Source organism: Rhinolophus hipposideros (assembly GCF_964194185.1).
Source record: "Rhinolophus hipposideros genome assembly, chromosome: 20".
NCBI lineage: Eukaryota > Metazoa > Chordata > Mammalia > Chiroptera > Rhinolophidae > Rhinolophus > Rhinolophus hipposideros.
The window spans coordinates 24088975-24116389 of record NC_138066.1 but is presented as its reverse complement, the minus strand read 5'-3'; the positions used below and the strand labels follow the sequence as shown (position 1 = coordinate 24116389).

General features: G+C 46.5%; 1 protein-coding gene across 13 annotated transcripts in view; it reads right to left on the bottom strand.

Moving 5' to 3' along the window:
* The window catches only part of BCAS3 (BCAS3 microtubule associated cell migration factor), a 568714-nt gene that overhangs the window by 21448 nt on the left and 519851 nt on the right, over positions 1-27415 (bottom strand). For all 13 annotated transcript variants that reach the window (XM_081029000.1, XM_081029013.1, XM_081029011.1 and 10 more), the window contains one exon: positions 551-718. In XM_081029000.1, the coding sequence (XP_080885126.1) occupies positions 551-718 (168 nt within the window). The remainder of the gene's footprint in view (positions 1-550; positions 719-27415) is intronic.

Below are 27415 nucleotides of genomic sequence, written 5' to 3'. Positions count from 1 at the left end.
TTCTGACTGCTCAATGGATGTAAGAAGCCGCCCTAGGCCCTGGTTGCTGGGCCCTCTCAGAGGCAAGAGTGCAAGGGCAAAAGGCAACAAAAAAGAAACCTATCTGGGGGACTAAAACCAGGCCTACCTGCTTCATGCTTGCTCCCTCCCAGGTGGCAGGCCCAATGATACCTGCCAATCTATAAAGCACAGCAGAAGAAGGTATGCTGCCTTAGCACTCGGTGCCTAAGGACTGTCGAAAACCTTAGAGATTGCAAGGCTATCCCTTCCCCTAGAGGCATCCCCCTGGGAGCCACTTCCACAACACAGTTGTGTCCATCACCACATTTTTGTATGAATTATTCCACACAGGAAGGGTCAGGTCCACTGGGAACTTCCCTTTACACAGGGTCTCCCATTACCAGAGGCTTCCACAATGGATGGCATTCAGAGTGCTAACTAAAGAAACAAATGGTTAAAACAAACATACACCCTGTCCCGCCAAAGAAGCTCTATGCCAGCAGATGCCAGTCATGACCGCGTCAGGCTAGAAGTGTGACGCTACCTTTACCTGTTCCGGATCCCACAACATCCCGGCTAGGTGACTCAGCCATGGCGTCGGCGAGACGCTCCCGCAGGCCCTCCTCAGTGTGCTCCATGGAGGACATGTGCCGCAGCCCGAAGCCCTCAGGCCAGCTCCCACACACCTCCAGCAGGGTGACACTCCGGTCGAAGGTACCTGCAGCAAACACGGGACATCGGACATTGAGTCCACACTGTCAGACAGCAGGCCTTTTTGTCTACCCACCACAGACTCCCATCTCCGCCCAGTGGCCATTTCAGCTCTTCTGCAGGATGAATGAAGGAGAGAACACTACGAAACATGTCTGTGTAGGGCAGAATGAAACAGCTTGTGCCCCTGGATCAGAGTGCAGACCTCCAGGAAATGACCTCTATGTTGGTGGGCTAGTGGCTTTTAAACTGGATTCTGAGGGGGGTTCCTCTCAAGTCTTCTGGGACTGCTTCAAGGGCAGGGAACCTTCTTCCCAGGTTCAACCCACACACCTCGACGTTTCTCTGGTTAATATAATAGGGTTTCACCTTAGAATTAATTTAAAACAGGGGTTACAAAGCTTAAACATTTAAAAAAGTTTTCTAAACCATTATATCCTCTAACCGATACCAAACCTCATTTGACATTTGAACCTCAGAGAAGTTATGGCCCAAAATCCAACAGCAAGTGTGTGGCAGACCTGGCTCAAGAACTCAGATCTCTGACGCCTCAGTCTAGAGCTCATTCAGCTCCACCGCCTCTAGTCGTCCAGCTGCCCAAGGACCTGGGCACCATCAGGGTACCATTTTGGGGATACCAGCAATAGAGTTCAGTGATGGCACGTTCGGCAAAGAGATCTTTCCTTAATCTGAAGCTGTCTCCCTAATTCCAAAACGTACATAGTGCTCTGCTGAACGCCAAGGTTATATTTTACATGCAAGATTGCTTCAAAGTCTCAGTTTAAATTATTCTACTTTATTATACAGCAAGTCTTCTGTGAAAGCTTATTTCATCCACTCTCTCTTGGAAGGAGATTATAGTCATGCTCTGTTGCTTTAAGCACATACCATTTCCCCAGTGATTAGGTAACTGAATCCACTGCATTTATTGGACTTGGTTCCTGCCAGCACCAGGAAGATGGAGAAAAAATGCAAATGCCAATGTTTCCCAAAGTTAAAAGTACACGCAACGCACACTCTTTATCAGGCCTTGCTTCTCCTCTTTGATCAGCCGTCAGAAACTATCTTCCCTCGGCAGTGAGGACTGGGTAGCATCAGCACACACTCTCTGCCACTGACAGGTGGTAATAGAGAGGGTGCGAGCCCCAGCCCCGGCAGGCGGCCCTGCCTCTGATAATGGCCAAAGCATTGAGGTGATAACCGTTCGTAAACACTCCGACAGCCGGTGACTCCATACATCAGCAAAGAGGGCCAGATAATCTTGAGCTCTCCTGACCAGACAAAGGCCCTTGGCCAGCCTGCTGCGATTTATATGTGTGGCCAGGGTCACTACTGGCTCCTGAATGTCATCAGCCAAGTTTGGCTTTGATTTATCTCTTGCCTAATTGTAGAGTCGATTCCTGGTGTTGGAAGAATTGGTAGCATCTGTAAATGCATTTCCTCAAGAAGAAGCCCACCTTGGGAGAGGGTTGCCAGGGATCAGCTTCTCGGGCAGGGCACACAGAAGTGGGGAGCTGCCTATACCACCTTCTCTGTCCATCAAGTGGGGTCAGGATGTGGATCTGGGGAGTGAGGCGCTGGGCAGTGGAGGTGGGGTACTTTGAGTCTCAGCCTGCCAACGGCCTGAACTGGGGTGGTGTCATACACTGGCAGTGCAAAGCCCAGAGCCAACACTCAACCAGCAGTAGCAACAACGCAAAGGTGCCCGGTCCCCAAGAACATACAGGGACGGATGACATAAGCTAAAGTTTTGGTTCTATGACCCACTCACTAAGTGATGTCAGGCAAGTCCCTCCATTTCCTTTTTCCATCTCTGAAGTGGTACTAATAACTCTTTACCCTGACTCAAAGGAGAGAAGAGGTTAAGCAGGGTTCCTGCCAGGAGTCTCTCCTCTACTGCTGCCCCACTCTTGGTTGACAAGATCAAGAGCTACAGCAGCATTGTTTCTCTGAAGGGTCTGCCTGGGAAATCTGTGCTTAGTCATTTCCAGAAGAGGGGATTAACCATAAAACATGGGCGTTCCTCTTCCCTGTACAACCAGGGTTGAAGGGGCAGCTTTCTTATGGACAGAGATGCCCCAGAGCCTGGGGAAGGGAAGGGAATGGTCTTTCTTTTTCTCACTTCACAAGAGCAGGGTGCCTGCCTCTGGAAAGGTGCTCAATCAGTGTTGGTACATACTGTGCTTAGACGCAAAGGCAGGTAAGCTAATAGCAGAGCCAAGAGGAATAGCGGAAGCCACTTCGGATCGGTAACAAAACAAAACAAAAACTCCAGCAAGATGTTATAGCAAGAAGTGTTCAGGTAAGAGGGTGGGTCCGGTCCATGACAGATGGCAGAGGCCAAGGGAGTCTGTAATAATTTTAAGGGACAAAACAACAGCACATGGGAGAAAAGAATCATGAGTTAGTGGAGAATGGAAACAGACCTGGACTTAAATATAGGCTTTCACACATGTTAGCTATAGGGCTCTGGGCAAGTTCTTAACCTTTCTGAACCTCTGATTCCTCATCCATAAAAATAGAAAAAGAATACAATCCTACAGGAATTGTGGTGAGGACTGCAGTAGGTAGATATAGAAGTACCTGGCACATAGTGAGTGCCCTGTACATAATGAATGTGCTCACATATATGTTAATAACAGATATGTATAACTTTATGCCACTTGAATCATCATCATAAATTTTCATTATCGCAATGATCCTGCGAGGTAGTACAGGTACCAGTCCAGTTTCTGAAGCTCAGAGAGATTAAGTGGCATGCTCAAGGTCTCTAAGTGGGAGATGTAGAACCCAGGCTCCTACTTCTCAGCTTGGAGCTCATTCTATCAGCTCAGACACTGCTTCCCGTAGTTGCATTTGCAGTAGAGAACTGTTAGATGGAGAAATCACCTCTGTTTTTCTTAACTTGTTCTGAGAACTCCTGTCACCTTCAACCAATGCCTTTTAAAAATCTTTGCCACTTCCAACCAGCCCAAGTTCCTTGGAGGATCATGGTAAGGCTGATGAATCATTCTGTCGATTGGATGGAACACGGGAGAAAAGAAAAAATTGATAGAAGGTCTCATCTGTTCTCTCTTAGCTTGGGCACTGCTAAGAAGCTGTGGGTAGGAGGCTGGGATACAAAAAGTGTTCAGCAAAGGAACATTCGATTGTTTCTGCTGTCCTGAGAAGTCAGAGAGAGGATATAATTGGTGGTCCTGCTTATCATGCTATGGAAGGAGTCCCAGCTGGGGCTCTGCAATGCCCCCTTCCTTGGCTTCCCTTCCACCCCTGCCAGTGCAGATGAGGACAGCAAAGGAGCTCATGGAGTCTCCCAGTCCTGGAGTGAGAGAAGGGCTGCAGGTGTGTGTGTGTCAGCAGGGGCTGGGGTTAAGAGGCCAAGCCCTCGGAGGGTGAGGTCACTTCTGGGTTCTTAGGCGACTGCATATCTTGTCAGCGTTGTCGGCACAGCTATCATTCATCTGGCTAGCTCAGAGACACTCCATCACATGGGCTGGCCCTCTGAGTTCCATTATGGGGAAAAGGGTCAGTTTCAAGGGGGAGAAGACACTTAGTGCAGGCTGTTTGCAGAGCACAAAACATACGTACTTAGCAACAAAGATCTTTTGCCAAGGAAGCAATGCTCTGCTGTTTACAAAGCACGCTCACGTTTATTATTTCAGTTAACTCTCACATTCATCAAATATTGATTAGTGTCCACTATGATATGAGTCAAACACTGTACTGAGGTATGGGAATAGAAAATGAGCCAAAAAAAAAAAAAAAGAAAAAGAAAAGAAAAGCTCATGGATCTTCACAGTAGTCTAGGAAGCTGCAATTATCACCATTTCACCATTTTACAGATTTACATTTTACTGAAGCTGAGGGAGGTGAGGTAATTTAAGGCACTGGTTCTAAGTTTAATAGTCTTTCCTAGGAATATGATTCAGTTCAAGTCTCACCTGCTCAATGAAACCTTGAGTGACTACCCAAGTTATAATGAGCTGATTGTACAAAAGGTTCTTTACTTTTTGGCGTAAAGCTGATAAAAACTACGAATTTACCTCCCCAAAATTATATAAGCACTTTCAGGGTATTTATGGCTGCCTCCAAAGCCCATGCTTGGATCCCAGGTTACTCACATCAGTGACACGGCATTATTCCCATACTGCTGTGTATTATTCTCACGGTCTGCTCTCCAACCGAGTTTAGAAGCTCCTTGAGGGCCTGGATTCCCCTATAATCCCTAAGTCCGTAATAAGCACAGAACTGTGTGCACCGTATTTGCTCAAAACATGTTTGTTTATTGGCTGATTATGACAATCTGAGATATTTGACAGTCACTTCAGAGTCAATACCCATTGGATGGGGTCCCAGAGCTAAAACATCTAGGGCCAGGATTGGGATGAATGAGATTGAGATAGGCAGAAAAGGGAGCTAAAATTAAATAAGAGGAAGGAAGACGATTGTAAGTGAGCAGAAAACAATGTCATGACATCACTCTGCTGCCTTCTGTGCACTTAGTAGAGATTTGCGATTCTGGGGAACTGGAAGAACCCAAACAATCTGCCTTGGATGGCACAGAGAGCCAGTCTCGTGCAGGTGAGCTTCCCGAATCCTGCTTCCCAGCTTGGCATCCTGTGCAACGCTGTCTCCCCAGAGGAGAAATGGGTCAGGTTATTGGGTTTCACAACCCCATTAAAGGCATGCTGTGACAGCTGGGAAGCTGGCAGCACCGGGAGCGGGCAAGGGAACACGTGCTCTGTCTTTTGTACATCATTGTTGAGGGGCAAGGAAGCCCAGGGGGTGGAGGTGGCATGGGGGGACGGGATGTTCCTCTGCGCTGATAGTGTCTAATCACACCCGTGCTATTTAGGAGACTGTGGGCCAGCCTCTGCTTTGCATCAATTAGGGTTGGACTCGATGAGAGTCTGTTGATCAAATTTCCGGCCACCAGGGAGGCCAGGTACCAAGAGCAAAACTTGTCATTAAACAATGCTCTTCAAGACGTAAGCCCTGGGGCCGGCCCGGTGGCTCAGGCGGTTGGAGCTCCGTGCTCCTAACTCCGAAGGCTGCCGGTTCGATTCCCACATGGGCCAGTGGGCTCTCAACCACAAGGTTGCTGGTTTGGTTCCTAGAGTCCCTCAAGGGATGGTGGGCTCCGCCCCCTGCAACTAAGATTGAACATGGCACCTTGAGCTGAGCTGCCGCTGAGCTCCTGGATGGCTCAGTTGGTTGGAGCGCATCCTCTCAACCACAAGGTTGCCGGTTTGACTCCTGCAACGGATGGTGGGCTGTGCTCCCTGCAACTAACAATAAAATCCTGTTCCTCTTCCCCAATAAAATCTTAAAAAAAAAAAAAAGACGTAAGCCCTTCCGGGTGAGAGCTCCTGAAAATGATGTCCGTGATAACTAAGAAATGATCCCAGGCAAGATGAAAGCAACCACTGGAGTGCCTCCTTGCCTGCTCCCCAAACTAGCTCACCAAAGTGAACTTGAGACTGGTGTAGGGGTTGTTGGGGAGAGTTCTTTTCTCTACACTATAGGTTGGTTCATATAAGCACAGGCTGAGGGCATTAGCTTTACTTGGTTATTGGTTGTGACCACGGGTGTATTTTGTTATGTCAGTGTGCACTATGTCTTGACTGACAGAAATTGGTTCATTATGGGAGGGTGAGAGAATATGAGGACTCCATAGGTCCCTCTCAGTTCTTCAGGGTAGTTCCCAAGATAACCATAATCTCACGTCCACAGATGTGGTACAGAGCAAAGGGGCCTAGATCCTGGCAATCTTGGGACTCAGATTACCTAATGGTCACCAAACTTGTGACAGTGGACCATGTTTGTCCCCTCTTCATCCATTTGGCTCTGGTGTTGGATTTGGGGGTTAGGTCTTTTTTAAAGGATTTACTACTCCAGTTTAGAAGCAAGAGAAAGGACAGGTACCAGCAAGGAGAGAAATGCCTTAGCTAATGTTGGCTCGCCAGGAAATACTGATGTGCACAGGCCCTCGGGCCCACTGGTGGGAAGGGATTATTCTTTGCTCATTAGACGTCCATGAACAGACAGCCATGTGTGGCCAACATATCAAAGGGTTCTGAGGCCAGGGAAGACTTCAGCCGTAATCGAGACACCAAGAGTCTCTTTGCAGTTTAACACAGAACAGTCGTTTTGGTAGCTACTTTCACCAATTCACATTTTAAACGTTAGAATACAAATCAAGACATCTAGGTTATAACTGGAATTCTCCCATTAACTTTTCTGGTTACTCTGGGTCTTAATTTCCCCACTTACCACGTGGAGAATAAATGAGTGACTCTCACTTAAGGGGTTCATGACACGTTGGCACTAATCATTTCAATCGTTACAAGGTAATGGTGAAATCATATTTGATGTACCTAGGGTAAAAGGTACCAAATTTCATTTTCTATGAACCAGATAACATAATCAAGCAGTCACACCATAAGAGTCTTTAAAATTTTTTTTTAAACTTAATTAAAGGCACATGGTAAGCAGAAGACCTGGGTTCAAATACTATCTTCGGCTATTTTCTCACTGTATGTATGATTGTGGAAAAGTTATTCAGCCTCTTTGGACCTTGATTTCCTGACCTATTATGGTGAGTTAAATGGTGTCCCCTCAAAAAGATATGTCTCCCTCAGAATGTTACCTTGTTTGGAAATAGGGTCTTTGCAGACATAATTAAGGATCTCAAGATGACAGTATCCTAGATTTAGGGAGAGTTCTAAACCCAATGACTAGTATCCTTATAATAGAAAGGAGAGGGAGATCATAGACACACAGGGAAGAAGGCCCTGTGGAGACAGAGGCAGAGGTTGGATTTACACTGTGACAAGCCGTGACACACCTGATGCCACCAGAAGCTAGAAGAGGCAAGGAAGGATCTCCCCTCGAGCCTTTGGAGGGAGCATAACCCTGCTGACACCGTGATTTTGAAATTCTGGCCTCCAGAAATATGAGAGAATAGATTTCTGTTGTTTTCAGTAACCACGTTTGTGGTAATTTTTTATAGCAGCCCTAGGAAAACAATATACCTGAAAAACAGGGAAACAAATATTTGCCTTCTAGGGCTGCCGTGAGCACCTGATCAGATAGCCCATGAAAGAGTGCTTCGTAAAACTGTACCGAGCCACTCAAACGTAGGGCACTACCTCGGGGCTCTGGGAGAAGCTCTCCTTAGGGGACCTGGGAGTCTGCGAAAAGCTTAGAAAGTGAAGAAAGTGACTGGGGACACCTCTAGACTAGATGACAAGCAGCTACAGGAGCAATACTAGGTGGGGACAGTCACATCAGCCCCTCGTCTGGGCATCTCCATCATTAGGGCTGAGTGGTTCTATGTCATTACACGGCAAGGGCCTTTGATGGGGAGTCACAACATCTAAGTAGGTATGTGTCCCCACGTCTCCGAGGAGGGCTGCAGAGGGCAAAGGAGACCAGAAGTGGCCTCTTAGCTCTGAGGTTAAGTCTCTTATATCTCCTAATCTTCCTACATCTGAGGGTGGGGATAGGACAGTTCAGCTCCCTAAACTCTTTAATGAATAAACAGAATCGTACTCAACATGGATAAGGATGAAATGAGATAGTTTATTGGTATAAACTATCTATCCAAAGGGAGATTTGGCAATATGTATTAAGACCCTTTAAAAAACATGTCCAACTATTGACCTACGAATGCCACTTCCAGAAATCTAGCCCAAATAAATAATCTAAGATGCCAGTAAACCTTTATGCATAGAGATGCTCAGTGCCACTGCAACACAGCCTTACAATATTTGCTACATAAAGTATACTTCATTCTGGTGGTAGAATATTAGGTAGTCATGAAAATTGATGTTTATAATGGGACGTTTTAAAAGAGATCATGTTAAATTAAAAAAGCAAAACAAAATTGCAGTTAGAACAATGTAAAGGAAGCATAAAAAACCATTTTAAATGATTCATGAGAAAAGATGAACCATGGCTGCCTTTGGGTAGTTGGGTTATGTGAGACTCTTCTGCTTATTCCTTTCTGTATGTTTCCTGAAACTTCTGTAATCAGTATAAACACACACGCACGTGCGCACACACATACACACACACACACTCACTAAGGAAAAACTGAGAGAGAAAACAATGCTGTGACAGGAGCACTCAGGCTTCCCGTGAGAAGCATTTGAGGGGAAGGCCTGACTTTGCTTCCCTGTCAAGCCCTGTGCTTGACTCGGCGTGGGGGGGTGGGTGTGGGGGAGAGGGGTACAGGTGAGCCTGCAGCTCCACGGCACATATTTGACTCTTCTCCCACTGGCCCTGGCTGGTTGCACGCGATGTTGACTCATCCTTGTGTACACTGACATATTTCCTTTTAATTTGTATCAGGAATGTGCACCAACTTGTGTGTGAAAAATGTCACAAACAAACCCACTTTTCTACAAATACATCAGATCACAAAGGGCCAAAGAGCAGCTCTGGAAGAGGTTGATTTTTAAATCAATTCCCTTTATCTGTTACCTTTTTCCCCACCCTGCCTCCCACCCACCCTGGCCCCCACAACTACCCTTTGGAGAAACAGGACACAGCTTCCTAGGAGATATGCTTTCGTGACTGTCAAGGAAGGTCTGAGCCCCTCACACATCATTAGGTCATTGAGCAGGGCACCTGCCTTTTGTCTGGGAACCCAAGAGATGAGTCGTCACTGCAGGTCCCAGTAGGAGAATTTCCACTGGCTCCATACTTAGCCTTGACCTGGATGTGCCTCAAACAGGAGAGCTTTCCAAGTCGGGCTGACACTGGCATTTCCCAGACAGGATCCTAGAGACCCTTTTCTACTCTACTTTAAAGCTGGCACAATCATGATTTCTTCCCCTCCAAGTAGCAAGGGGACAATCATTTTGCAAGTAGACTGTAATGAAAATATTCCCTTCTAGATGCTTTGGCCTGCTTCTGGGGTGGAGAGAAAATTTACACACAGCACTCTGTTACAGGATTCCTACGACAAGGCTCAGAATACACTGCAAGACAAACTGTATCCTCGGAAATGTAACAACTCCTTGAATGGAAAAACTTCATGGAACAGTATCTCTCAAGACAATTAAGTACACAAACTCGGTTTTCTAGGACAGTCCCAATTCTACATAATTAGTTCTGTGATCAGATCACATATCGGGAAAGGCAAGAAAATTAACATTTGTTGAGTGTCTACTTTGTGCCAGGCATAGCCACATTACATGTATTACCTAACAAGTCTATGAAGGTGGTGCTAATGTTCCCATTTTACAGATTAAAAAATTGAGGCAGAGAGAAGAAATTTTGCTCAAGATGACAATATCAAGGGTACAGTTGTGATTCTATTTCTAGGTTAATCTGGTTCCAAGGCCTATACTTTCCCCACTAAAAAAAAAAATCCATGCTGAATTTTGACTGAACATATGGCTACATACAGTACCAGTAAGGGGATTTTCAGCTCAGTCTTCCTATTCCAGAATTTTAAAGTGGTTCTTGCTGTTGGGCTGTGGGGGATGCGGGGGAGTGTGGGTGGGGGTGTGAGGGGGGAAATGACCCAACTAAAATCCTATGTTTGTCTTAAAAGAGATTTTAGTGTTTCACAAATAAGCCAAATTTGAGGCTCTCAACTGAGGAGAACTTTGAAGTCTGAAACCTGGGGCTAAGAAGTCCTGTTTTTATTAATTAAAGAAGATATTTCAAAACCATCAGTTTTATCACGACTGGATTTCAGATGTGAAACCCAATATATACACAGACAAGCATGGGTTGTCCTTTTGGGTTACTTTTGATCCTCCTTGAGGATCTGCATTTTCTCAGACGAGACCAATCTGCTTCCTGGGCTGGCTGAGATGTCTGGAGGACCAGCTTTGCAGGCCTGCACCCGCAGCTGCTGGTCTCAGGAGTTTCCAAGGCCAGGGAGGGATGGATGGAAAAGTGACTCCTACAGAGACTTGTTACTCTAAGCCCCCAGGGCAATAACTGTGGGGAAGGAAAGGGAGGAACCAACCTATCCTATCTGAAGGAGGGTCCTGGAGTTGACTGGTTTGACACCATGCCTATTTTGGGTTTTGTTATTTTGGGAGTCATTTAACTATGTGGGCTTTAACGTGGTACCCCCAGATTGGGCAAGCGGGCATTTCTACTATAGTGTGTGGTCAGCTGTCCACTAATCTCTGCCATCAAAACCCATCAGCTCTCACTCCAAGGGGCAGACCTGAACCAGATTTTCAGCCACAGGGGTCTTGCGAAGGAGATGTGGGCCTGGCCTGCCATTCTGACACGAGATACATTATATAACAGCATCTCTGCATTCCATGTTTAGCAAAGACTTGGCCTCAGGGCCTGAGAAGAGCAAGATGAGAAACAGCACTGCTTGGACAATGGGAGACAACCACTGGAGCTGGGGGGGGGGGGGCTAGGGACACAATTTCCATCAGGCGTGGAGGTTTGAGGCCGGTAGACGACATTCCACAGTGGGTGGGGGGGTGGTCTGAGCACAAACAGGAAGGTGGCGATGTTCGAGTCTCTGGACCAGGAGGTCTCTCATGAGGAATAATACAATACCTCACCGAGTTTCACAGAATAACTGTATATTTTCACATAATTATTCATTTTGATTGGGAGATTACAGCAGCTTGTACCAGAGGCAGGACAGACGCTCAGGGTAGCTTGCCTCATAGGGTAGCTTTTATAGAAGTGGCCACTAAGACTTTTTTATAAAAGTAGCTTTTATAGAAGTGGCTACTAAGGCTCAGGTGGGTAAATGAAGTGCCTCCACTTTAGTTTCTTGCCTCACAGGGTACCTATGGAACCATCTGTGAAGGTCCTCAGTGAACACATTACAGAAATATTATCATGGTGGCCTGAGGTAGACACGGAAGTGGGTGGACTGGTGATTTATTATACCTCGTTGAAAACTTGACTAGAGCTTGCCCAGGCCCTTGTCCTGCAGGCATGTCCCTGACTTTCGGCCTCATTTCCTGGCCTTGCAGCCTGTGGGGGAGGGGTGGTGGTGGCGGCCCAGCTTGGTATCACTTAAAGTTATCACACAAGGTGTGTGCAGGGCTCATTCTACACCTGAAAGAGTGGGGATCCTGGGAACTGTCATTTCCTGCCTTGACATGTCAGAGTATTTGTTCAGCCTTGGCCAGTCACACTGACTCAGCAGCCCAGGCATGGAAACCAGGGAGGATGGAAGGAAAAATTGAGAAACTGCAGGAACACACGGGGGGGGGAGCAATGAGGCGTAGAAATCTTAACAATGATGATAATCCCTTACACTGCACACTGCTTTAACCCAGGTGCTTTCACAGGCATTTTCCCCCTTAATCCTCAAAACATCCCTAGGAGGAAGGCAAGGCAACTATCTCCAGTCCCCATTTCATAGCTGAGGAAATAAGTGCAGGGAGTTAAGTGAGGGGCAGAGCTTAGCCTGGAGAACCCAGTCCTGCCGCTCGCAGTGCAGGCCCTGGACCAGCAGCAGCAGCACCTGGAAGCCTCTCAGGCCCTACCCACCTCAGACTTAATACATCAGAACCTGCATTTCATTCACATCCCCAGGGGATCTGAGTGCTGACACTGCACTCCCCTCACCAATCTGCTTCCTGGGCTGGCTGAGATGTCTGGAGGTGTCCTGTCCCCCAAAGCATTTTCATCTGCCAGTCCCTTAGAGTAGACCTGGTTCTATCTATTCATTGAAAGACAAGGAAACTGAGGCCCAGGGAGGGGAAAAATACGGTCTGTGACAGAAGCAGGAACAGAGGAAATCAGTTTGCAAATCAGTCCTGGGTCCATTATATCTAGTGACTTTATCCAGATGGCATTCAACTGCTGTCTGTCTTGCCTTTCCTCCTTCCTCCCCACTCCACAGTTCAACCCTCAAACCGCCCTCAGCTGCCAGTTCCTTGGCCTCTCCCTTCAGTTCCAGCCTTGTTTTAAGTGTTAACACAAGTCCTAGAGCCTGGGGTTAACACTCTATTAAGCAAACAGAGTTCATACCTCCTGCTAACAGTCCAGGAGCTCAGTGGGGGTGTGGGGTACCTTGGGGCCTTGTCTGGAAGCTGCACAGGGGCAGGCCAGGGCTTGGGTTGTGTCTGGTCTTACCCCTCCGGCCGTGCTGCCAAGAGGAGAGAGCTGGGGAATCCTAGCTTGCATCAGAGGGGACTCTGCTTAAGCCTTGTGAAATGCCCACTTCAGTAGTAAGTGTGAAAATGCCCCAATAACTGTTAATCTGGTAATGATTTCCCCTCCACTCATTGGTCTCACTGTGTGCCAAGTTTAGCGCCTGTGGGTATAGCAATTCCTAGACCGTGGCTGGAGTTTGGGGCCAGGACTCCCCCTCCTATCCCCCCACTTCTACTCCACTGAGGCCAATCAGGATGTTATTCATTTCCCTAGCTGAGAAGGAAGTTCAAAAAGGCCAGAATAGCCTCCTCTACCCTGTCCCTGTGTAAGAAATGCCAATCCCTCCCATGAGGAGGAAGCAATATATTTTGTTTCTGCTACACTTATGCATGGAGCAGGTTTATAGAGTCAGCCCAGAATAAGTGTTTGTATGTGCAGAAACCTATCTTTTCATCTTTGGACCTAGGGTACATAATGGATTAGAAGAAGATCAGTCATACACAAAGGGTGGGGTGGAGCGGGGAAGGGAAGGGAAGGGAAGGGAAGGGAAGAGAGAGAGAGAGAGAGAGAGAGAGAGAGAGAGAGAGAGAGAGAGAGAGAGAGACCCAAGCACCAAAGGGCCTCTAGGAGGGGCCTGGCGACCTCATGTTACTATGTCAGACAGACACTGGACCTGTCATCTAACCCTGAGTTAGGGGTAACAGCTGAATGAAAGAATTATTCATTGTGCTTCATTTGAGTTTTAGAAAAACCTTTAGGGTTGAAAAACTACTAGAATAGCTTTCACATATCCCTCAGATTGTTTAAAAAAAATAGTAAATAAATAAAAACCAAACTGTGTTTGTTACTGAAACACCTACCAAACAGTTCCATCAACATGCAAATTCACCAAAACTCTCGTGGGCCCTTTCTCTGGGCCTCCCTTTAAAACGAAGAGGCCTGGACATGAGCTCTAAAATCTTCTAACGCAGGAAGTGATCCTTCTGCTCTCAAGACCCCAAACAGGGGGTCGTCCCCCTTACTGGGTGAGCTGTCCTCCTCTTTCTATCCCCTGCCTGCCATGTCTACTTTCAAGGCTCAGCAGCAGTTGCTTGTACCCTTTGAATCTAGATGCAATCTCTTCATTGAGTACCTTCTTATATCTTATGTTTTTAAGCCGTCGTAAGATTGGGGTGGGGGGGCAGATCCTTTGGACAGATGAGGTGGTTATAAGGTCTCCGAGCGCTCTTTTGGCAGAAAGAGCACTGGGTTAAGAGTGGGAAGCTGACTGCTCGTTCTGGCTCTGGTATGTTCTGGCTTTGTGATCCTGAGCAAGTCACTTAACTTCCCGGAACCTCAGTTTTTTTGCGTGGTAAAACAAGAATAATAGCTCTCATTATTCTGGCTGGTTATTTGTGATTCTCACTATTATGCTAAGATTCAGATGACAATGTCTGTGATGGAACTATGAAGACTCTAATGTGTACTCTGCGTGGAAAGCCCTGATTTTATTCCTAGCAGCCAGATGGCCTCAGGTTGGTGCTTTCACCACTTCCCTCCAGATCCCTGGAGACATTAGGATAATGTTCAAACTGTTTGACTTCCGGAGGAGTGGGAACGTCCACATAGCTCAGCTGAAGCAGAAATGTGACGTCACCATTACCGTCTGTGTTGTAGCTTTAATACTGCACAGGCTACTCGACTGCTGCCGTCCAGGATTAAATGGAGCTCACCTGAAGCATTCTGAGGTCCCAGAGGTATCTAAGCACCAGGAACCTGCAGCACACCTCTTGTCACAAAATAGGTACCCCATAGGCATTCAATGAATAGATGAAAGAATAAACCTCTGCCATGTATTGCTCTGACTGAAGTATATATCATGCATCTGAAAGGGAGATGGTGAAGGCATTTCTCAGCCACTCTCCTACCTCCAGGCAGAATCATCCTTAAATCTCAGGAATTGTAAAAGAACTCCAAAAAGGAGTTGTTCCCTTTATCTTGTGCTCCTTAGAGGTACACTGCCTAGCATTCTACTCAGCAGGTATCTACTCCCTCAAATATTAAAAAAAATATAACTAATATTTCCATGTATCCTGGAAACATAACGTCCCAAAGCCAATTGTTTAGAAAACATTATTTATCTTGACTATTCATGAATGATAATGTTTGAATTTCACAGATTTGCAATGTCACACAAGGGGCGGAGGCCTTCTGAATCACTCCTACGCCTAAGAGATAAATACCTTTCGTAGAGACAAAGGCCTTATTTACAAAATTGTTCCTGAGAATAGATGTATTGAGCATATTTCATTAATTTCACTGCTGGGGACACTGAGCAGTGTCTAGATTTTAAACATATAAACAAGTAGAGCCAGTTCCTGCTGTGGTGGTAACCTACAAATGCCTTCTTTGGCTACATATGGTACCTCTTCCACACTTCTTTAGTAGTCAGCTTTTTAAAATACGGTATTTTTTTTTTTTTTTTTAATGCTGGATTACATTCAGGTCCATTATTCCAGAAAGTGGAGTGGGCAATCAGACTGTCTACACCAGAGGGCAGTGAGGGTGCTCCAGTCTGACTGCTTTCAGAAAAGGAGCCCTGGACCAATTATCTGCCTAAATGCAGGATTTCCACTGGATTCCCGAATACTTAAGACAGTTACTCAGAAACTCTCCTTTGGATCAGTGGGTTAACATTTCCATCTCTACTCATCCGAGGAGTCCCACCAGCAACACGGGCTCATAACTACGGGGATTTCGAGAACCTCAGGTCAGAATCTGTCTGTGGGGGTTGGCGTGGGGCTGTGATCTGCATAGTCAGAAAGAGCCCCCAGGTTCTCATGGAACAACCTCTGGGCTGGAGCAGCAGTCCCACATTTCCCTAATGAGAAGAATCACTTGGGGGTGCTTATTAAACAAACAGATCCTCGGACTTTTTTCTCAGGTCCTTGGTGCTTCTAGTATGTTAAGCAGGCTCTTTTCCAAGATGTTCCATTGCGGTATTTGAATACTGATTCTGGGAAAGGGGCTGATTCTTACCCAGGAATTTTGGGAATCACTGCTCTAGAGCAGCGTGTCCCAAATCCAGCCTTAAGAAGTTCTCAAGATGGAAAAAGCATGTGATTGTCCTCCCACGATCATGCTAGCTTACATATAACCATGTGGTCCCCTGTGGCAACCTAGCTGTTATGAAAGAAAGCTGAGTGCACTGGGAAATTGCCAACTACTCCTTAGCTTCCTGGTTTTCTTCCTCCGTATCTGACCACCCCAAGTCTCTCCCAAGGCCTCGTGGTGCTCCCTCTGCTCCTCAAATTTTGATGCTTCTAAGGGCCCTTAAACCCTCTTCTCCTCTTTCGCTGTACACTTTGCCTGGGTGAGCTCATCTACTCTCATGGTTACCACTACCACCTACATGCTACTGACTTTCCAAACTGCACTTCTAACTCAGTTCTCTTCCTGGCCTCCAAATCCATCTGTGTCAGACAAAACACCTTCACTTCTACAGGGACCTCCAACTCAACATGTCCAAAACAAATTCATTAACTTACTTCTCCAAACGTGAATGGTAGCACTGGCTTCTCAGAGGCCCCAGCCAGACTCCTCTCTTTCCTTACCCCCACATCTAGCTGACCGGAAGTCCTGTGCATTTTACTTCCTAAGCCCTCTGTCCCTACTCTCCAAAGGCACTGGGCTGAGGCCCTCATCAGTTCTCACTGGGATTATTCCAACAGTCTTTAAACTGGCCTTTCTGCTCCTTAATATAGCTTCCTTTCCTTTAATTCTTCCTAGTACTAAGAGAATGACCTTTTCTACAATGCAAATCTGAGCATTGCACTCATCTGTCCTCAGGATAAAGCCCAATCTTCTTAGCATGACTGTCTATCACCTGACCCCAGCCAGCTGTCCAGACTCGGTGGACACCATGCCCCACCTTGCATCTTGCCCCTTGTGTCTCTGCATTTGTTGTTCCCTCTGCCTGGAATGTTCTTCTTTCCTGGCTACGTCCTATTCATCCTTTGAAGACTTAGGCCAGCTGGAGAAGAGGACCACTCTCCTTCTGGGTCTGACTTAGGTCTTCCAACAGGCCCCCACAACACCCTGCGCTTACCTTCAACATAGTACCACGGTGTAATCAATTCAACAACAAACACTTATTGGTTATCTATTATGGTCCAGCCACTGTGCTAGGTGCTGAGGATTTTGGTAAAGGAGATAGACAACAACAACAACAACATTCCCTGGTTTACCTTTCTCACCAGACTGTAAGTTTCTGGAGGAAAGCATCTGCTTCTGCTTCTTCTCCTCCCTCTCCTCCCCCACTTCCCGTTTTAAATCTCTGGATCCTAACTGCACAGCTCAGTGCATCAGTTTCTGGCACTTAGCAGGAGTGAAAGAAGAGAGGGAACAAACTGAGGTTGTTTAACCTGGAGAAAAGAATGATAGAGCTGTGATTCCAGTATTCAAATATTTGAAGAGTAATTTCGTGGAAAAGAAAGTAGAAGTGTGTGTGTGTGTGTGTGTGTGTGTGTGTGTGTGTGTGTGTGTGTGTGTGGCAAAACAGGACACAGGGAGAAGACAAGGAGCTGCCACATTTCAGGCCAACATGAGAAGAGACGCCAACTGACCCGACAAGCTGCCTTCTGCAGCAGACTCAAGCTCAAACCACTCCGTGAAGCCTTCCTTGGAGTCACCTGGCCATGGAGTGGTCCCTCTGTTGCATCCCCACAGCACCTGCACACCCTCTCATATGGTACCTATGAGACTGTGATGATGCAATCTGTTTTCATGTCTTCTCAACTTAGCATTGTGAGCATTTTGTCTTATTTTTATATTCACAGAGCCTAAGAGAGGCAGTATAGGAAATGGTTAAAGGCTCAGGCTTTAGAGATCCTTTTCTGTCACTTAATAGTTGTATAACGTTGGGCAAATGAGTTAGCTCTCCTGGCTCGATTTATATATGTATATAATGGGAATAATAAAAAATATTAAGGCTTAAACAAATGCGTTCAGCATAGTGTGTGACTCAGTAAATGCTTAAACGCACTACGATCCCACTGAACCTCGCCATGACCTTGTAAAGCTCTTCTGTTTCAGAAAGAAGCAGAAGTGTGAAGAGACTTTGCATTAGGCCACGAAGCAGGACCCCTGGGCCAGGATTTTAGACATCTCCCGTAGTATTCCTTTCAGGCATTGGAGAAAAGTTTTCTCCCTGACTTTTCAATCATGCTAAAATGATCTGACAATAAAAGGAAGTGCTTTCTTCTCCAATGGAATACAAATGTTCTTTATCAATTACATCACCTCTTCCGAAGGAATTATCTTATCAATCAGGAGAGAAGCTCAGAGCTCACAAAAGTCTGTCTAAAACGCTGCTCCCCATCCTTGTCACTGGACTCTACAGATCTTCTAAGTCGATCCTTTGACTTCAGAGAGGGTTGTGGTACTACACCACTGTCACCTTCTCAACAACAACTCCTGCCAAATGCTGAGAGTGTGATGCTCAGGTGCGTGGCCAATCAACATCCGTGGCCTTGCAATTCATTGACCTCCATACACCAATGACTTCCGCCTCCACTCCAGCAACACATTCACCTGGGTCTTGCAATTGGCACTTCTAGTGTTTTCAGCAAGAAATCCTACATTTTAATCATAAAACTTCCTATTTGTCTATCTCTCTTACTTCCTTATTCTTATTCATGATGCTCTTCAACCTCATTGAGCCTGGCAGCCCCTGGAGCCCGCCCTATCATCCCAATCTCCTGGCTCCCTTCTGGCGACACTTCTTCACTGTTCACCCTGGTGTTCAGGGTTCATAGGTCCAATAACACCCTCACCAACCCGTCACGGCTCCTCCTGGTCTATCTGCCACTCCTGCTTTACCAGACACATCCAAGATGATCCATCCAACTATCTACAACCCCTGCTCCTACCCTGCTGCTAAGCTATGCTGGAGAAAATGACACACTTGTGTCAACTGGCACCATGACAAATTTATCAGCCAGGCTCTGCCTGATCCTCAACTTTTTTTTTTTTTTTTCCTCCCATTTGTTCCCGGTCAGTTCCCTCCTGTATTTCCTCTTCTCAAGCTCCCCAAACCTGTCACAACTCTCTCCCTCATTCTCAGCAAATGACTGCCTACTAACTGCCTTTGGGATTTCCTTTTTAGTTCTTTCTTTTAAAGATTCAGAAGTCCATGCATCTTAAAAGTGACCCAGTGTAGGAGTGACAAGCACAAACCACAGCCGCTGAAGAATCGCCCAGCCAGCCAGTCAGGCATAGGGGGAGTGAAGTCTCCTCTGATATGAGAAAGCATGAGTGGGGCTGTCGGCTGGGAACTAGAGAACAGCTCTTCCCGCCTTTAGTTTCCCACTGAATACATTCTGGAGGGTTTTTGATTTTGCCCTTGTCACTTCTACTCTTCATCAGATAGCTGGCACTGTGTGAGGCTGAGTGGCATCCTAACGTGGAAGAAAAAGATGATTATAGCAGCTGAGTGAGCTCCTGCCCCAGGCGGATGGGTTATAATCCAGATTACCCTGTGCTGCCTCCAAATGAGAAGGGACAGAGCAGAAATCACTCCTGTGTGGGCGTGTGTGTGTGTGTGTGTGTGTGTGTGTGTGTGTTTGTGTATGTGTGTGTGTGTCTATTTCAGAGTCATCCCAGGGGTCAGAAAATACCTGTCCAAACTGGGAACCAAGGTGCTAGAGTGATGGCTCCACTCCTTGCCATGGTTTCCAAGTTCCTGGAAGACCTGGCCTGACTCTCGTCTCCAGCCTCACCACCCCCATTCCTTCCCTTGCTCTTGGCATTAAGCATAACAAACCTCTTTTAGCTCCTCCAAGGTACTGTGCTCCCTTTCAAATTTGGGCCTTTATATCTTTGCCTTGCTCATCCTTGATGACAACTTAAACAGAACTTCCTCTGGGAAGCCTTCCCTGACTATCCCTTAGATCAGGTCAGTTGCCCCTGCCATGTGTTCCCATAGTAGAGCCCCCTGAACCTGCCTTATCACAGTGCACTTCACGGGTACTGCTAGTTTGCCTGTTTCCTCTTCTAGAATATAAGCCCCAGGAGGGCATAGATACAATCTGTCTTGTTCTCTGTGGGCAGATATTTTATGTTCATTTTATACATGAGGACACTGGCGCGTACAGAGGTGAAGTACTTGTGTGGTGACATTCAGCTAGTTGGCGATGGACCCAGGCCTCTGACTCCAAGTCCATACCCTTCTCCTGCATCCTACTTCTTTCCTTCAGGAGGCCAGCAGTCCTTCCATGGAAGCCATGAAAACACACTTGATCCACAGTCACAACTGTTGTTGTCATGCTGCCCCGATAGGTGAGGTTCAGCCCCCAGGTGCAGGTTAGGGGGAGTGGCGATGAGCTGCCCTCTCAGAGCCCCCTAGATATCAATCACCATTTTCTGTGTTATCCACAAGGTCTTACAGTTAGAAGCCAGTAATGGGACACAAGTGGACATTCCCTTTCAAGGATGATTTGAACGTCTCTATACTGGCCAGAGAGAACCAGAGAACCAGAGAACCAGAGAGAACCAGAGATTTTAGATGTGGACAGAACATTAATACCAGTACAGAGAGGGAAGCAAGTCCCAGTGAAGATGAAGGTGGCCTACGAGGCAATCAGTCTTGACAAGACCTGCAGTCACCTGCTGTAGGTTTCATGATGCAGTAGCTCTAACTCTTAGTGCAGGGTCTTGGATGAAGGGGCCCATGTCTCTGATAAAGTAGAAGCAACTGGAGGGAGGTTGGCCCTTGAAGACCAAGGGGATTTAATGACAAAGGATGACCTAGGCAGGTGAACTCAGGTTCTTCTAAGTCAGGGGTGTCCAAACTTTTTTCAACGCTTTTTACCAAGGGCCACATGCGGTAAAATACACAAACAGCCGGGCCACTCACTCGAGGTGAAGTACGTATTGCCTCACCTGGTTTATTTAAGTAAACTAAATATATTTTTGGAATTTGCTGCGGGCCAATTAACAATGGACTGTGGGCTGCAGTTGGCCCGTGGGCCGCAGTCTGGACACCGCTGTTCTAAGTCATGAGGGGTCCAGCTCCTTACAAGACTCTTAAGCTCGATGGCCGTGCTCTCTTGGGTTAGAGTCTGGAGCTGGTCTGGCCTGCACCCTCAGCCTGCTCTCCAGGTTCCTGAGCCTTGTCTCTCGCTCTCTGATCTTATTATTGACACTTGCCTGTAGCCCACCCAGGACCTTCTTGCTAACCAGATTTCATCTGGCCAACTACACCCAAGCCTGCATCCAGCCAGGACCCCAGTGCTGCTGGAATGAGCTGACTTCCCCAACCAGGCACCGAACAAAGCACTAGACTTGGTGGCAGGAAGAGAAAGGAGGAAGGCAGGGCAAACAGAGAGGGTGCCCCATGGAAGAGCTGAGCTGCAAAGAACACTGCCACAGATTTGCCTCTCTCATTCCAGGTGTAATGCCCAACTGGCACTGTTTTCAGAGGAATTAAGCTGCTTTTGACTTAGACTGAGGATAATCACAAGTTCCTGGAGGATAATATTGAGAAGGGAACTGTCCAGAGAGATATTTGATCGCACTCAGACCTGGTAGAGGAATGCAGGCCGTAGAATATTGGTTATCTAGCCATCCAGCCGTTTGGCACAAACGTCTGCATATACTTCCTCAACCAGTACTTCTCAGCTGGGGCTACACATCAGAATCAGTTAGGGAGGGGGATAGCTTTTCAAATATATGGAGGGGCAAGTCCCGTCCCAGATCATAATCAGAATTTCTGGGGCATGAGATTGGGACCTGGGCATCTGTGTTTTTAGAAAGCTGCCCAGGTAACTGAGAGGCTCTCCGTTGCTCTAAACCACTACCAGATCTCTGCTCTTCTCTAGACCAGTGTGTCTACCTCAGCCAACGTGTTCATGAGGGACCATGGCAGAGAGGGCTGATGGAGGCATCTGGTGCCACCCTCCAGGAATCGACCCACCTCAGTGGCCCAGCAAGCTGGGAAGCTAGGATGAGGTGGCTAAGAAGTGGTGACTTTCTGGAGTGTAAAGGAATATTCTCGTTTTCCTTTAAAAGAAGAATCTCTTCATAGAGTACATAGAAACCTCAAGCTCTTCACCGCATTTATTTCTGTAGCGTACTGTTCATCTCTGTATGGCCAGTACTGTGACGGGTGACCAACACGTGCTTGCCAAGTGAGTGAACAGCTGAGACCACCATGAGCTTGGGCTCTCTGCCTGTGTGGGTGGTTGGCCCAGTGAGGAAGGCAAGAGGGGGTAATGTGGCAGTTGGGAGATTCCTAGACTGCCACATGCCCACTCACTGTGCCTGAGAGTCAAGAATGAAACAACATTCTTAAGAACCACGCCCCGAACCACCATGGCCTAGGAAAGTTCTTAGATACCTAAGTTCCTTAAAACTAAAATACAACATTATTTCCATTTAAGAATTGTTATCCAAATCATCCTTGAAAGGGAATGTCCACTTGTGTCCCATTACTGGCTTCTAACTGTAAGATCTTGTGGATAACACAGAAAATGGTGATTGATATCTAGGGGGCTCTGAGAGGGCAGCTCATCACCACTCCCCCTAACCTGCGCCTGGGGGCTGAACCTCACCTATCGGGGCAGCATGACAACAACAGTTGTGACTGTGGATCAAGCGTGTTTTCATGGCTTCCATGGAAGGACTGCTGGCCACCTGAAGGAAGGAAGTAGGATGCAGGAGAAGGGTATGGACTTGGAGTCAGAGGCCTGGATCCATCGCCAACTAGCTGAATGTCACCACACAAGTACTTCACCTCTGTACACACCAGTGTCCTCATGTATAAAATGAACATAAAATATCTGCCCTCCCTATGTGAAGGTGCTTGAAGAATCAAATAAAATAGGAAGTGTATACCGTGTTCCCTGAAAATAAGACCAAGCCGGACCATCAGCTCTAATGTGTCTTTCGGAGCAAAAATTAATATAAGATCCAGTCTTATATTATATCATATTATATAAGACCCGGTCTTATATTATATCATATTATATAAGACCCAGTCTTATATTATAGTAAAATAAGACTGGGTCTTATATTAATTTTTGCTCCGAAAGACGCATTAGAGCTGATGGTCTGGCTAGGTCTTATTTTCAGGGAAACATGGTATCGATTTCCTCTCCCTGTAAGTTATTTTGAGAAATACCAGAATTTCTTCTGAGGACACTGTCTACCCAACAGTCCTCTCCTGTGGACGATTTCTGTCCCTTAGGCGCTGCGTAGAGTCGATGTCCTTGCTCCTCACTGAGGCAGACTTCTCTCCTTTGTTTCCTAAAAGCTCCAGCTCTGACTCTAGTGTCCTAAGACTATACTGCCCCTGGTCCTCCTTGTACAATTTCCTTCCCATCACACCTCTTAATCCTCAAAGATTTCAGCTCCTGATTCACTCACTCTCTGCAACACGAATCTTGTCATAAGTCACGTTTTTGCAACAGCCTGGCCTCTCAGTTCCTGAACCCCCTCATTTCTAAGTGCTCTTCTCTTTTGCTCAGCCACTCACTGCCATGGCTATTCTTGCAATTAACAACAACCACAAACACTGTCATAATCTCAATGTCAAAACCCACTCTGAGTACCACTTCACCTCTTTCCAGCACCCCAACTCTGACAATTCTCCGACCACACCAAGGTCTGTTATCCCTTGGTCCTTCCCCACTGTGTCCTCTCCTCCTACCATATTCAACTGATAGAATCAGTTCCTCGCCCACACCCTCAACCTCTGTACCCCTCTTTCCCTTTGCTGCATTTGACTGGTGAAACCACAACCTTGTTAAGTCCAACTCTCTGCCTACTCCCTGTGCCCATGCAATTACTTGTAGCTGGAAAAAAAAAGCACACCATGCCAACCGGTCTTACTTTAGAATTTATGATCACTAACTCCAAATGAGCCTTTAGCGCTGCCCTCTAATCATATTTCCTCAGTCTGTTAACTCTCCCACTCTCCAAATTATGACTTCATATTTGCTCCTCTATCCGCCAACTTTCAATACCTTCGCCACCATTCTCACATTCAGCTGAGGACTTACTACTATTTCACCAAGAAAACTGAAGCTTGAGAAGGAAACTTAAAAGTCCCACTGCTACATCTACCCACCCACCTGATTCTGAGTACATACACCCCCCGCTTCCCACCAAGGCCAACCCCTCCACCTATGTGCTAGACTCCACAGCTTCTTGTCATCATTATGCTGGTATTTCTTCTATCAAAAAAAAAAAAAAGAAAGAAAGAAAAGAAAGAAAGAATCTCTTGACCCCACATCTTCCTCTATCTACCACCCCATTTCTCTCCTTCTCTTAAAACTCCTTGAAAGCGATGTCTAGACTTGCTGCCTACAATTTCCTGCCTCACTTTCTTTCTCTGAACCCTCTCTGATCAGAGTGGTGCCCCCACCTCTCCCCTAAAATTACTCTTCCAAAGTTGGTGACCTTCCCATTACTAAATCCCACGGCCGCTTCTCAGTTATCATCCGACTTGACCTATCAGCAGGTCAAGTGTGCATTTCACATAGTTGATTCTTCACTTGGTCTCCAGGATACCACACTCACCTGGTTGTGCTCCCATCTGTCTAGCTGCTACTTCTCAGTAGTCTCTTGTGCTCTTTTACTCATTCCCTCAACCTCTAAATGTTGAGATCCAGAAGTTTACATGCGAAGCCGTGGTCTAGTCAAGAAAGGATCAGATACCAAGGGAAGTCCTAGTTTGAGCTCTTCAGCCCCTCCTTCTTCGTCTTCCCATTGTATCCGCATCACCTAGGTCTAAAGTGCACCAGTGCCTGGGGTCTCTCAGAGAACCAAAACCTTCCCTTCTTTTCAGGTGTGACCTGGGGACGAAGGAGAGGTGGACACTTGGGGTGAGGACAAGGGGCAACTGCCACTGTTAGAATCAATATTCAGGCTGAGAGTTATGCAACGTGACTGCCAACTATCTGCTTCTGCAACCTTCACAGAACAACCTTCCCAGGAGCTCACACGTTGCCTCTTGAGCAGGCCAACTGAGTACGAGACTCCAAAAGAACATGAGAAAATGGGAGAATCAGATGGGTTTTTGAAACCTTTTTTTTTTTTTTAACCAAGATGTTAAACTTTGGCTTCTTGAGAAATAGACTATAAAGAGGGACGTGACTGACACGAAGGAGAGAAACAAGGGTTCATTTTATTTGTTATTTTTCCTTTTTTTTTTGGTAAGGGCACCAGACAGGCTTGCCATTTGAGGATTGATAAGAATCTGCCTTGGGACACTGAAGAAAATAACTTTTCTTAGTGTCACAAGGGAAAATGTATTCTTCCTGGGAAATGGAAAAGGCATTAATCAGGGTGAGGGCAGGAGGATCTCCTCCCACACAGGCCTGGTTTGCCAGATTCAGTGATGACGGGCGGCCTCCTACCCCTGGGATGGGCCTTCACCTTTCAGGCTGGGTTTAGCCTGACTCACACACAGCTCGAAAAGCCCCTACCTCCACTCAGCAAACAATGCCAGAAAAACATCTGCTACCCCTAACCCTCAACTTCCCCAAAGAAATGATTAAAAAGTTAAAGAAACACTTCCATATGGAAGAATCCTATCCCAACAGGTCACCACAAAGATACTTCAAACACAATAAAACAGGAAGAACTGAAAAAAGCAGTGAAGTTCACAGAACCCACACAATCTTTTATATGGGGGGTTGGGGGGAAGCCACCCTGGCTTTACACAGTTCAGAACTTTACACAGTTCAGAACACCATTTGGCATTTGAGCATGTCCTTAATCTGCTCAATTGGCTTATTATAGTAAAGGTTTAGAAAAATTTGAGAGTGTTGGGCAAAAATACTGCAATAATCTCTATTTCTAAAGTAAACTCACAACGTGAATTAACTTCTTCAACTGAAATATTTCAAAGTTGAAAGCTTCCCCTTCCACTCTCCCTATACCACCCCTCCCCCATGGCCCCAAAACAGAGACTGGCCATGGCCACTTAAAATCAGAACCACTTAAGTGGAATTATGGTTATTCATCCAACAAACATTTACTGGGCACCTACAGTAAACCAGGTCCAGTACTAGTCACCAGGATACGAAATGAGGTGTGACATTCAACATGCCTTTGTGGCACTTACAACATAGGAGGGATCCTGCAGTTTGTAAGACAGAAGTCAGACTTCCAGTGGAAGAAGGGGTTGAACACAAGCAGTGAGGAGACCAGCACAGCAAACACCACAAGCTTTGGAGTCACATGGATTTGTCTGCTTAAATCTTAGCCCCCCCCCCCCCCCAAGATGGGTGACGCAGGGCATGGCCTTCACTGAGCCTGGGTTTCCTCAACTATAAAATGAGGATAGAACTGTCTTCCTGGCAGGGTTGGTATAAGGATGAACAGAAATATACAGAGAAACACCACTGATTGTTGATGGTAGGGATATTGTTTTGGTCTCTATAGCCCTGTGAAATGCTGAAAGGCTTCAGCTAAGAACCTTGTGGATATGAAAGGCCAGAGGAGAGGGAGTGGACAACACACGACCTTTAAGGAGTGAGAGAAAAAACAAAAGAAGGAAGAAAATAACACCAATGGAAAAAAATCCCTCTGATTGTCAGTTTCTGCTAGAAAGAGTGATTTTCTTTGGAGAGTAACAAAAACAGAGGCAGTTCATAAGGAGTTTGGCAAATCAAAGGCCAAGAGAAGCCTGTCAGGAACTTGGCAGATAGATGATGGGAGCACTTTGTTGCTCCAAGGGGAAGACCTGGGGCCCAAGGTGCTGGGCAGAGCTGAGCCTCCCATCCAGGAGGCTGCAAGCTGACTTCTTTGGCTACCTCCCTCGGGCCTTAAATTGCTTCCTGAGGCGAGGACCTGGCTAATGGTTTATTTACAACAGGAAGAAGTAATTACCTTGGAGAACATGGAGTCGTATACCTCACCATTAGCCAGGAACACCGACACTCTCCACCAATAATCCCCAGAGATACGCGAAGCAGCAACTGCCCCTTTTAAGACACTGCCATTGTTCTGCTCCCCACTCCCCGCTGGTGAGGTGAATTTAAAGAAAGTATGAGAAGGGGAGCCTGGGCAGCACTATCAGGCTTTGAATTGGGAAAATCTGAAGTCATTTTTGCTTCTGCTGCTGTGCTCTTTGTGTGACGCTGGCCCTTTTTGTGAGACCCTTGTCCTCTATGGGCAAAATGACATGACACATTGTGCCCTAAACCTAGTTTCCCCCAAGAATGCTGTCAGTAACATTAAAACAGACAAAAAACGGAGGAGAGAGGAAAATGCTTGTGGGTAAATGAAATGGGGTACTGGTACAAAGTACTCAAGGATGTGGAAGCCAGGCTTGGAATGAACACGTCGCACTTCCAAACTGGAAAGCAGGATTACCTGTTAGGAAAAACTGGCAAGGCTGCTGCTCATTTAGCTGGGCTAATTTAGCTGGGCATAGATAGGTAAGGTTTCTAGAAAGACCTGCAGAGAATATTAGGAAAGCCGGAAGCTCTCTAGGGGAGGAAGCTGACAAAGACAATGGGAAAGAAGCCTAAGGCAATGCAGGCTGTCTGTTCTGATATTTAATATCCAAGAACTAAAGGCAGAAGAGGTGCAAAAAGCTTAATAGTATTTG